General features: G+C 37.3%; 1 protein-coding gene across 1 annotated transcript in view; it reads right to left on the bottom strand.

Annotated features, from left to right (window-relative positions):
- The window catches only part of NINL (ninein like), a 176,272-nt gene that overhangs the window by 139,803 nt on the left and 23,109 nt on the right, over positions 1–13,360 (bottom strand). The window contains exon 2 of the mRNA XM_045283532.1: positions 11,391–11,581. Within this exon, the coding sequence (XP_045139467.1) occupies positions 11,391–11,570 (180 nt within the window). The 5' untranslated portion in view covers positions 11,571–11,581. The remainder of the gene's footprint in view (positions 1–11,390; positions 11,582–13,360) is intronic.

Here is a 13,360-nt window from a genome sequence, read left to right as displayed (position 1 = left end):
TTCAGGCCATTTTGGCCGCACACTGTTACACAATCTTTTCAGAACCTCTAAATAGAAAGCTTGAGTAACAGTCTGTCCTGGTGGAACGAATTCCAAATGCACTATCCCCTTCACATCACGGTTTTTTTTGTTTGTTTGTTTGTTTTTTTGGGGGGGTCCCATCTTGTATATTGGTTTCATTTGTGGATTTCATAGACCCCAAACCACATCACACACTTTAAAGAAACTCCTCACAAAAATTAATTTTTTTTTTGCCAGATTTTCTAGCATCTTAAATTGCAATTCTTTTTTTTTCCCTGTACAAAGCCAGGATTACTCAATTTCAACTTTAAAAGATATGTTGTCGTAGGCTGGGTTCTCTAGAGAAATGAAACCAAGGGTGCCTGTGTATATATATGGATACATTCAGGCTTAGAGTTAGGAGTAGGGATAAAATTAAATTCTAGACAACTTCAATATTTTCTGTTTATCAAGGTGTTGTCAATAGGTCCAGTTGTGAAGATATTTTGTTTGTTTCCTTTACAGTGAGTTGTAATCCATGCAGAAGACTAGAATCCTTGATCTACATCAACAAGTGCTTCAAATAATCCTCACTTGGTGCAAGCAAAGTTGTTTCACCTGCAAGTACAGATGTTTATTAAAGTTTTTTTTTCCAATCCTGATGCCACCTTCTTTTTCACATCGTCCAGCTTCTCAGATTATATGCTCAGCATACTGATTCAATAAGTATGGTGAAAAGATGCAACACTGATGCACACCTTTCCAGATTTTAAACCATGAAATAGTTCCTTGTTCTGCCCAAACGACTCTCTCTTGGCCCATATACAGGCTCCACCTGAGCACAATTAAGTGTTCTGGATTCCCATTCTTCTCAGTCTTATCCATCATTTGTTATGATCCACTCAGTCCTATGCCTTTGCATAGTCAATAAAACACAACAAATCATCTTTCTGGCCTGCTCTGCTTCCAGCCAAGCTCCATCTGATGCCAGCAAGGATAGCCCTTGTTTCACTTCCTCTTTGAAAGTAGCTTGGATTTCTGGCAGCTCCCTGATGTTCTGCTGCAACCATAATGTTTACTTGCACATGATACTAATAATATTATTCAATAATTCCCACGTTCTGCTGGATCACTTTTCTTTGGTAGGGGAACAAATAAGGATCTCTTCTAGTCAGCTGGCAAAGCAGTCATCTTCCAAACTGCATGCCATAGAAGTGAGTGATGCTAGTGATGCGCTTGTGGGAAATTTCCATCGTTATTCTGTTGGTTCCTGGAATCTTGTTTTTGCTAATACATTCAGTACATCTTGCACTTTTCCTTATGTATCATTGGTTCTTGATCAGAAGCTACCTCTTGAAATGGTTGTATGGCCTACCAGTTGTTTCTAGGACAAAATGACTCTGTATTTCTTTATCTTCTTTCCCATGGAATTCTTTCATACTGAATGTGTTAGTCTGGGTAGATTAGAGAAACAAATCCAGGGAGACTCATATGTGTATAAGAAATATTTTTATATAAAAGAGCAATTGTATATTAAGAAAGCATCCGAGGCAAGCCCATATGTCCACTATTACTCCGTATGTCAATACTAGTCCATAAATTCCTCTTTAGACTCACACAGCCAAGCAATGATGCTGAATGCAGGAATATCACAGGCCAGTGGGTAGAAAGTCCTGTGGATCCAGTGGTGGTAGAAGCATTTCAGCACTGGCATGGGTCTCCATGTGGTTCCTCCAGCTCAAGGGCTTGGGGTCTATCAGCGTAGCTCCATGTGGCTTGTCAGCAAGAAGACAAGCAGAGAGAGTGTGTCTGCCCTCCAGTGAGACATTTATTTCCTTCGAGTCTCCAAATGAGGTCATCAAGCTGTGACCTGATTGACAGGCAACACACTACCCATTTGCAAGTAGACAGGAGATTATGTAACTACCACACTGAGACTGAAAGCTTGCCTTTTTTTTTCAGTTCTTTCCATTTGAGATGCTAAGTGTGTTATCAGTTTTTGTCTTTCTAACTCCAGGTCATTGCACATTTCATTTTAAGACTTTATTTTGTCTTTTTGGCAACCTTTTGAAATGTCCTTAGTCAGGCCTTTTTCTTCATCATTCCTTCCATATGCTTTAGCAACTCTGTGTTCAAGAGCAAAGTTCACTAACCCACACAAGGGGAGGGTATTGTTTATATCTCCACAGGGAAGGAGGAACCAGATTTTAACCTGGTGCTCCAAGATGTGAATGGAACTTACTGGCACGAAGCAGGAAAGCAGTAGAGAGGTCTGAGGGGTTGGCCCCAATCCCAACTATGTGGATAGCTGCTCCTGCCCCCAGAAGAATTTACTTCAGAGGACAGGACTGAAGCTATAGCTCAGGGAGAGGGACATGTCTGATCAGAGCACACAGGAACAAATGAAGAGGGAGGAAGAGAGAGTGGAGCACATCCTGGCCCACCAAGCCTTGAGGAGGATATCACTGCTCAGAACAGCCAATGCACTGAGAGGACCATGTGGCGGGCCCCACTATGAGACATGACATCCCTCACTGACCCATAGCTGTACTGGGGATAAGCTGGAGACACAGTATGGGAATTGCGCCCAATATGACCCCACCACACCGAGGTAAAACACTAAGGGGGTGCAACAAAACAACAAGGGGAGCTGAGCAAGAAAGTCCTGAGGGAGTACCAAAAATATACTTTAGGGAAAGGGCATGGCACCCCATCAGGCAATCACTCCTAAAGGTCAACAAACAGACCTCGAACTATTTACAGACGTTTCTTTTTTTTTTTTTTGTGCTGCTGTTTTGTTTTCTTTTGTTTGCTTTGTTTTTGCTCTGTGTTGTTTTTGTGCATATTATCTCTGCAGGTCTATGTAGACAAGATAGGCTGGATAAACAATCTGAAGGAGAAAACAATGGGACCTGGATAAACAATCTGAAGGAGAAAACAATGGGACCAATGGTTTTGTGCGGACATGGGAGAGGGAGAGGTGGGGGCAAGGAAGTGGTGTTAACCCAGGGACAAGGGAACAACAAGTGATCCAAAACCAGTGATGAGGAGAGTATAAGATGCCTGGTAGGGCTTGATCAAGGGCAATGTAATCGAGAGGAATTACTGAAACCCAAATGAAGGATGAGCATGATAGTGGGACAGAAGGAAAGTAAAAGGAGCTAGAGGAAAGAACTAGAAGGGGCAAAGGACATTTATAGAGGTCTAAATACAGGCATGTACATATTCAAATATATTTATATATGACGATGGGAAAATAGATCTATATGCTTATATTTATAGATTTAGTATTAAGGTAGCAGATGGACATTGGGCCTCCACTCAAGTACTTCCTCAAAGCAAGAACACTTTGTTCTATTAAACTGGCATTCCATGATGTTCACCTTCCTGACAGAATTACTGAAGACAAATGGGTGCATAAGCAAATATGAAGAAAGCTGATGGTGCCCAACTATCAAAAGATATAGCATCTGAGGTCTTAAAGGCTTGAAGATAAACAAGCGGCCATCTAGCTCAGAAGCAACAAAGCCCACATAGAAGAACAACACCAGTTTGTGTGACCACGAGATGTTGTAGGGATCAGGTATCAGACATCAAGGAACAAAAAATATCATTGTGAATGAGGAGGCGTGTGGAGTGGGGACACAAAGCCCATCAGTAGGCAACTGGACATCCCCTTTCAGAAGGGTCACAGGGAGGAGATGAGCCAGTCAGGGTGCAGTGTAGCAACGATGAAACATACAAATTATCTCTAGTTCTTAAATGCTTCCTCCCCACCACTATCATGATCCTTATAAACTTGGCTAGACCAGAAGATGTACAGATAAGAAGTGGAAACACAGGGAATTCAGGACAGATAAAGCCTTCAGGACCAGTGGTGAGAGTGGCGATACCGGGAGGGTGGAGGGAAGGTGGGATAGAAATGGGGAACTGATCATAAGGATCTACATATAACCCCCTCCCTGGGGATGGACAACTGAAAAGTGGGTGAAGGGAGACGTCAGACAGTGTAAGACATGACAAAATAACAATAATTTATAAATTATCAACGGTTCATGAGGGAGGAGGGGTTGGGAGGGAGAGAACAAAAATGAGGAGCTGATACCAAGGGCTCAAGTAGAAAGCAAATGTTTTGAGAATGATGAGGGCAATAAATGTACAAATGTGCTTGACACAATGGATGTATATATGGATTGTGATAAGAGTTGTACGAACCCCCAGGAAAATGATTTTAAAAATTTTTTTAAATCTTTTTTTAGAATTGTAAATTAGGTTTACCTTTCAGATCATCAATTTTGTATTCAACTGTTTAAACTACTAATCAAACCCTCTGTGTTAGGCCAAGATAAACAGAGAAAAAAATCCAGTTAACACTCATATATGTACACAAAAGAGCTTTATATCAAGAAGTGATTATATATCAAGAAAGCATCCCAGTCCAATCCAACTCAAATCCATTAGTCCAATACTGGTCCATGAGTACTTCTTCAGACTCAGGAAAACACGTGCAATGATTCAGAATGCAGGAAGATCACAGGCCACTCTCGCTTGTCCTTTGCTCTTTACCTGCTCCTTGATTTTCTGCTCCCTCTTGTGGACTACTATTTTCCCTTTCATCCAAGTTAAGGTGTGTCCAAAGCCTAGCCAACTGCTTTGTCTCCCTTCTTTTGCCCTCCCCATCTCCCTTGGCCATCTCCAAAGTCTCTTCCTTTTGTTAGGAATGATTTCATCTCGTTTTGTTCCCCTTACAGCAGTAGCCTATTATTTGTCTATTTGTGACTAGCTAATTTTATTCAGCACAATGTTCTCTAGGTTCATCCATGTCATGCAATGCTTCTTGATTCAAGTGTTTTCTTTTTTTGGCTATACATACTATTCCATTGTGTGTTTGTACTTCAGTATCTTTTCACATTCTTGGAGGATGGGCTTTTGGGTTCTTTCTACCTTCTTGCTGTTGTGAAAGTTCTGTGATGAACATGAGGGCATATATACTTGTTCGTACTATGGCTTTTACTTTTTTCGGGTATATACTCAGCAGAGGAATTGCTGGAGTGTATGGAATTTCTATTCCTAGTTTTAGGGAGAACCATATCACTTTTCACAGTGGTTTTAGAATTTTACAGAACTACCAGCAGTGTATGAAGAGTTTAATCTCTCTACACCCTCTACATGTTTTAAATTTTATTTTGTTTTGATTTTAACTTGCCAGTCATTTCCAGTGTAAAGTAGTATCTCATCATTGCTTTTTTGTTTGTCAGATGGCTAGTGATCATGATTACTTCTTCATGTGTTTGTGGCCATTTGGATGTAATCTTTGGTGAACAGCCTATTCATTTCAAGATGTTTGTGTATGTCTAATTACTTTTCATAACTCTGTCCCTATTATATAAACCCACATTTACCTATGTTTACAGCAAAGGTAAATATCAATGTACAAATATCTTGTAAACCTACATATTTGTGAGAATACTCTCATTTTCCCAACCAACCTATTTAGCCTGTGTATCTAATTCATACATCTACCCATAGATCACCATTATTAGATTGTGTATAGAACAGTATTTACAAAAAAAGAGGAGCTGATACCAAGGGCTCAAAGGAAAGTCAATGTCTAGAAAAGAACAATGGAATATATGTACGGACATGCCAGATACAACTGATGGATGGATTTAACAAGAGTTGTAAGAGCCCACAATAAAATGATTATGAAAACAAAAACCCCAGTATTTACCCATTACCTTTAATTCTAGCACTACTTCAAGTGTCTTTTCCTGCCACCATATTTATTTATTTATTTATTTATTTTGCCAACTACTCTTAATATATATTGCATTCTTTTTCCTTCAACTTAAATCTTTTTTACTTCCTCTCCATCTGGAAGTGCTGTAATACTATTCTCTCTTCCATCTTCTGACATTTTTGTAATTGTTTGTGCCACGATTTTTATCTCTGGTTCCCCATTTTTAGTTTGCAGGTTTGGGAGAACGATGAAGCTTTCTACTCCCATAAAAAAAATTACAGTCTTGGAAACCCAGAGATAGTTCTACCCTATCCTACAGGGTTGCAATGAGTCCGAATGACTCAGTGGCAGTGTTCTGTTTCATTTTGGATATTTTTATTTCTAGGTTGATGTATGTCAATCTTAGTCATTGTCAATTATATGTCCGAAGAGCTCCCTTCATTATTTCTTGTTAAGTAAGTCTAGTTTTTACAAATTGTTTCATTATCTGTTTAACTAGAAATGTCACATCTTTGTCATTGTATTTTATGGACTATTTCCTGGATAAAAATTTTTTTCTTTCAGAGTTTTATATATATCAATCTGTTGTCACCTGGACCACATGGTTTTAGCTGAGAAACCCAAGGTTAACCTTCATCATTCCCCTTTGTAGTAACTTTTCATTTATTACAAGCTTCTGGTATGATTCATTCCGTGTCTTTGGGTGTGGAAAGTCTGAATATGATATATTGTGATGATTTTCTTTGGGGGTTTATCTTACTTAAGGATCATACTGCTTCCTGAATGCCTATCTTCTCGTCTTTTATGATATTAGGGAAGTTTTCATCCAAGAACTCTTGGACCATATTCTCTATGCTTTATTTGTCTGTTATTCCTCTTGGTGGTATCCCTCATAACCCACTTTTTTCAGATACCTTTTCACTTCTGGTTAATTGCTCATCTACCAGTATCATAATGAGAAATTTCCTTTCACGTGCTCTAAATCAGACTTCCAGTGACCCAATTCTACTCCTTTTTCATTTCATCATCCTTTTCTAAAATGACAATATTTAGCTTTTGGGTTTTTACTGTTTTGTTGTTGTTATTTTCATGTTAACTTCTCTTTTTTTCCTAGGAATCTATTAACCACTTCTTCAAATTCCATAATGTGTCTAAGTAACATTCTTCAGAATTCCTTATCAAGTAGTTTCTATGCATCAAGTATTGCTCCATAAGGAGTTTTTGATTCCCTACTTAAGTTACTTGTTTAAGCCACTTTGTCTTGTTCCATGCGATCTGAAGTGGTTCCTTGTCTTGGAGGCACTAACAGACAGGGTAAGACATGAAATAATAATATATAATTGATCAAGGATTCAGAAGGGTAGGAAGGTGGGGGAGGCAGGGGGGAAAAAGAGGAGCTGATACCAAGGGCTCAAGTAGAAAGAAATCGTTTTAGAAGTGTAGATGCCAACATATGTACAAGCATGCTTAATACTATTGAATGATGGATTGTTCTAAGATTTGTAAGAGCCTTCCAATAAAATGATTAATTAAAACAAAAAAAGAATTTAAACGATGATTGTTATGTTGATGTGTTCTTAGGCACTCGCAACTGGTGTACTGGCGGGTGTGATAGGGAATGTGTTTGTGTGCAGTTCCCTTTTCATGCAGCAGGTGAGGGTGGGTTTGCCTGGTACTAGCCAATTGTGAGAGTGCACCTGTGTACTCAGCCACGGCTGAATCGAAAAACAGCTTGTGAAAATCAAGATGGAGAAACTATAACAATTCACACATCTGTCTCTTTCTTCACTGCTTTCATCTCCTGCTGTCTATTCTACCCACTACCTGCCCTTCCCTCCAAAGTTCGGGCTCCTGAGTTTATCACCTGCCTCTGTTTCACCAGTTCTCTCCCATCTTTGTTGTTAATGGATTTGGGTAGTGTCTCTTCCTGGTGTGCCATCTTGCCCAAGCCCACCCACAATCGCAGAGTTCCTGTCCACAATCAGAGGTTAACCTCAAGTATGTGAAAAACAAAATAGTTGACATAACTCCTCTGAGCAAATGGGAGTACAGTTCCATTCTTGCCACAGCACATTTCCATCTCTGCTGCCTCACGGCCCTTCTCAGACCACCTATAGTTCTTCTTTTGCTATGGGTTTGTTGAGGTTGTCTACCTCAGTCTGTGTTAATTTGGTTAGGTAGTGCATTTTTGGAAATATGTCCATTTCCTCTAGGTTTTCAAAGTTGTACTATGGTCATTTTGTAGTAATGTGTTATTTTTAAATTTTCATTTGGGTCTGTTGTGATGTCATCCTTTTCATCTCCAATTATTGATATCTGTAGCTTCTCTTTGTTTTCCTTTACTGTGCTTTCCAGTGACTCGTCAATTTTTAATCCTTTCAAATCACCAACTTCTTGTCTTGTGGATTCATCCTCCCCCATTATTTTTCAGATTCATTTATTTCCGGTCTAATCTTTATGATTTCTTTCTCCTGGTTATTGAAGGTTTATTTTGTTCTTGCTCTACCTGTTGAAGATGCTGGATTAAGGTATTGATTTTGATACTACTTCCTTTTGCCATGTGTGTTTACTACAATAAATTGCCCTCTGAGTATTGATTTTTGCTATGTTTCAAAGGTTTTGGCATGCTATACTTTTGTTCTCGCTTGTTTCAAGGAATTTTTAAGTTTATTTCTTATTTCATCAAATACCCGGTAGCTTATAAAATTTGTTCAGTTTTCATGTATTTGTAAATTTGCCCTTGCTTTTCCTATTCCATGTCCATTGTAAAAGAATGTATACTTTGTTATTGTTAGGGAGAGTGCTCTGTATATGTCAAGTAGGTTAATTACATTGTTTGGGGATTCTGTCACTCGAACTTTTTTTCCTGATGATCTGTCCTTCCTCAAAAGCATTATCTTGAAGACGCCTACTATTACTGTTATCTATTTCCCTCTTCAGCTCTGTCAGAGTTTGAGTAACTTATTTCAAGGGTCTTCTTCTGGGTGTGTAGGTGTTTATTATGGCTGTCTTCTAACTCTATTGTCCCTGTAGTCATTATGCAGGGCCCTTGTCTCTAATGGCAGATTTTTCCTGAAGTCTGTTTTATCAGAGATAAGTCCTGTTACTCCTTTTTGTTTTTTGACTGCCATTAGCTTGATCAACTTTTCCCTATCTTTTGATTTTTTGTCTTTGTGTTTAAACTGTTTCTTGTAAGCAGTACATTGATGAGTCTTTTGTTATCCAGTCTGCTACTCTGTGTCTTAACTGATAGTCCCTTAACATTCAAGAATGTTATTGATATGTGTGTTTGTTGCTGTAATTTTGACAAGTGTTTTTGTTGTGTGTGTGTGTGTGTGGTGTTTTCTTTGTGGCTCATTCTTTTATTTCTGTGATGTTTTGAGAACTGCTTTAAGTGTGTTGATTTTTAGATGATGCTATCTTGTATGTTTGTCTGTGGTTGTAGATCATTTGTCCAAAACAATACTTTTAGTATTTTTTATAATGCTGGTCTTGTTTTTATACATTGCTTTAATTTCTTCTTGTGTAGAGATACCTTATTTGTCCCTTATATCTAAGGGATAATTTTGCTAGATATTAGATTCTTGCTTGGCAGGTTTTTCTTTCTTTGTTTTTATACATGCCATTCCATTGTTTTCTTGCCTGCATGATTTCTGCTGGAAAACAGCTTATACATTTTAGTTTTCCTTTGGAAGTGACTTTTCTGTTTTCCCTAGCTGCTCTTTCCTCATCCTTGATATTGGCACATTTAACTGGATATGTCATGATGATTTTCTTTCAGGGTCTCTCCTGTGGGCTTCTCTCAGCTTCCTGGACAGTTATTTCTCTTCCTTTATGCTGCTGAGAAAGATTTCCCCAGAATCTGTTGTACTATTTTCTTTGTGAATTTCCCCCTCCCCCTCACCTTGATAGTTTCCTACATAATTTTTAAGCTTTTTCTGACTCCTTTGCTCTTTTTGTTGATTGTTCCTCTCATATGTTGAATTGAGAGATTTGTCTTTAAGCTCACTAATTCTGCTACTTCCTCAATAGCTTTAGTCTTTTACAGTGTTGTGTAATTCTGTTATATTATTCATCTTATACATTATATTTGGTGTAAGATTTCTAGTTTTTCTAGTTTTTCCCATTGTTCTCTTAAATTCTTTATCTATTGAAAATATCTGAATTATTTTGCTGGTAGTTCAGGAGCTTTTCTTCATAAAACAACAACAATAACAAACCTCTTTTAGATATGGGTATTATTCACTTGTCTGTGACGGATTTTCTTGTTTTATTGTAAGGACCAAGATTTGCTGCTGTTTCCATGGCATCTTGGTACAGTTTTTAGGTTGAGCTGCTGGATGTAGGCAGTTGATTCTATCAAGGGGTGCCAAAATTAAATTATTGAGACCACAAAACATAAAAAGACTTAGGTAGAATGATAAGGAAAGAAAAAAAAAAGAGGATAAAGAGAAACGGAGAGGAAAAAGAAAACGTAGTTTGAAAAAGATGATAGAAGTGGGGGGAAACAACATTCTCAAACCATGGGAAGGATGGGATATTCTTTACGAAACAGAAAGCTGTTTGGAGGGGTTCTTCCATTGGTCCAGAAGTGCATGGCCGCCCGAGACCTTCCTTGCTGGGGCTCAAGGACTGCTGAGACCTTATGACATCCACTTTGATCTTTTCTTTCATGTCTTTTTGGTGACTTTTTGCTTTTCATATATGCTATTGTTGATGTCATACCAAAACTCATCAAATTTTTTGTCATTAGTGTTCAATGTGTCAAATCTATTCTTCAGGCGCTCTGATTCCTTCAGGTATTCTGTGATTCCTGTGTATTCCATGTAGTCAAGTCCATGTGTATAATCACCACTCATGCTGTTGCAAAAAGGTGTTTGCAAGGAAGAAATCTTACAAAATTCTATTATGCAATAACCAGCTTCATTTCTTTCAACCAAGTTCACATTTTCCAACTGCTCCTTCTCATTGTTTTCAACTTTCATATGCAGATCACCAGTAATTATCCATGCATCTCAACTGCATTTGTGATCAATTTCAGATGAAAGAAATTTCTAGAATTATTAAATTTAATTTATTACTAATTTTAGTGGTGGATCCCTGATGATGTAGTGAGTTACCTATTGAGCTATTAACTGTAAGGTCAGCAGTTTGAAATCATTAGCCACTCCTTGTGAAGAAGATGAGGCTTTCTACTCCCATAAAGATAGACAGCCTTGGAAACACACGAGTAGATTACTTTATCCTATAGGGTATCTATGAGTTGGAATCGACTCGATGGCAGTGAATTTGATTTTGGGGGTTTCAGTGGTTGGTGTGTAAATTTGAATAATAGTTTAATAATTTTAGTAGCTGGACACTTACTTATAGTCGTACAACTACTACCTTATAACAATCACCCTTACCCCCAGAAAAATCATTAGAACATTTTTTCCCCTGCAAAATCAAAACAAAAATCTCTGCAAGTTACTATACTAAATAAAGAAATCTTTAAGGACTTTCTACACCATAAGATGCCCAATAAAGAAAAAATGCTACTCTTTTTCTTTATAACTTTTCTTTTACAAATGTGTTTTATGTATCAAAAGCTCACTATAAGTCAATTATAGTCCTCAGTGCTTTTCTTTTTTATAATGAATTAAACACCCACCCTGGCAAAGTGGTCACTTCCAAAAAGTGTTTGCAGAAGGATGGGCAGCTGCTTGTCCAGATGCAGTTTATGGCAGAGTTGAGTCAGTTCCAGTTGGTCCAGGTAGCCAGTTCCAGTGGTGTCACAGCTGTTGTAGACATCCTTAAGTTGCAACACATACGGGTTCTCTTCTTCTCCCATCCCATCACAGGCTAGACACACCAAAGGTAAAAGAAAAATATTAGTTCACTTTTACAGCCACACTTTTTTACTATTGACCAAGATGCTGGGCCAGACAAGGCAGGAAATATGGTACTAGAAAGCTAGGTTAGAAAGTTTGGTTCTTCATTCATCCTTAATAGGAGCCAGAATTTTACTTGTTTTATTTTTCCTTTTGTAGAATAACTGGAATGAAACATAAATATAAGGAAAATTAAAATTATCCTATATTCCTCACGTAAAAAAAATTGGTGAATGTATTTACTTTTCTCTATGGCTATACCTGTACATTTTCTTCCTTAAAATTTCCAGCAAGTTCTTTTTCTATATATTTTAAGTAAATATTAAGAGTTTTACGAAATAGGAAAGATCTTACAATAAAAAATTAAATCCCAATAAAAATATAAAGAGGATATTAAAACAAAATACAAAAGGAGAAAGACATATATATATATAGTTAATTAACAACTATCTAAAATGTTCAAATGAAAACTAACATACTATTTATGACTGCTAAATTATCCAGTTCACCTTTTGATAACAACAGACCTATTTATTGTAAGAAGTGGTACCTTATAATTGGCTGGAGGGTATGTCAGCCAACATTCCTGGAGGGCACTTGGTCCACATATCCAGATACTTAACAGTATTTTTATTATTTGACCTAGTTACTTCAACTTCAGAAGTATATTTAAAGAAACAGAGCCATAGACAAAGACAGGAATTCATCACAGCATTTTTGATATAAAGGCAGAAAATAAAATAACCTAAAATAGTTAACAAAAGATTGATTCACTAAATTATGGTATATTTCTATAACAAAATGTCAAAGCCTTTAAATCACATTTCTGAAAACATTTAATAGCATGGCAAGTATAGTTGATAAAATACTGAGAGGATAAAAACATTACAGTAATAATAGCGAGTACTTACTTAGCACTTACCATTCATTTAGGCTTTCAACAATTTTATCAATAAGACTCTACAACTTTCTATTTGAATATATGTATTTTGCTTTTTAAATGCATCAAAATTGGTAGTAAGATGTTTGCTTGGTATTGAACATTTATATCCCCTGTTCTATGATTTTTTTAATTTTCAAAATTTTACAACAATTACAGCATTTTTGAATTTAGGAAAAAGGGTTATTCAACTTGGAAAGCATTAGGCTCCTAAAGGAAACAGGATAACTGAATGAAACTACTAATATATGGTCAGGCTGACATACAAAAATGGTATTTCCATATGGTTCAGACTATTATGTAGGTATAGATCTTGTGATACAATGGGGGGGGGGGAACAGGAAATATGATAAGTGATCAGTCATAGACAGTTGGTTGAGCTCACTACAAATCAAATAATTAACATGAAATACTGAAACACCTTGTGCTAGTAAGTCACATCATAATAACAGGCAATTAAATGACAGTGTTCACTGAATGAATGCTCAAAAAGGGTGGAGAAACTGCATCAAAATAAAGACTGTACCAGAAAATATTTTTAGATCAACCCCTGATGGAAAATCAAAATGCTTATCAGATTAAACTAGAGGAATTCAATGCCATTTAAAAAATGTTGACATTTGGTACACTCTTAATAGTAATCTTTCACTGCAATTAAAGAAAGTTTCACCTCACCAGCCTCTTAACTACACACTTACCAATAAACTATAAAAACAGCAAGACTGGCTAGACCAGAGGAGGTACACTGGTACAGATAGGAACTGAAAATACAGGGAATCCAGGACGGATGAGCCCTATAGGACCAGTGGT

The sequence above is a fragment of the Echinops telfairi genome, unplaced genomic scaffold, assembly GCF_000313985.2.
Source record: "Echinops telfairi isolate 266 unplaced genomic scaffold, ASM31398v2 ScPeMD7_7462;HRSCAF=8500, whole genome shotgun sequence".
Lineage (NCBI taxonomy): Eukaryota > Metazoa > Chordata > Mammalia > Afrosoricida > Tenrecidae > Echinops > Echinops telfairi.
Note: the sequence above shows the minus strand (reverse complement) of the source record. Positions and strands in the feature narration are given on the sequence as shown.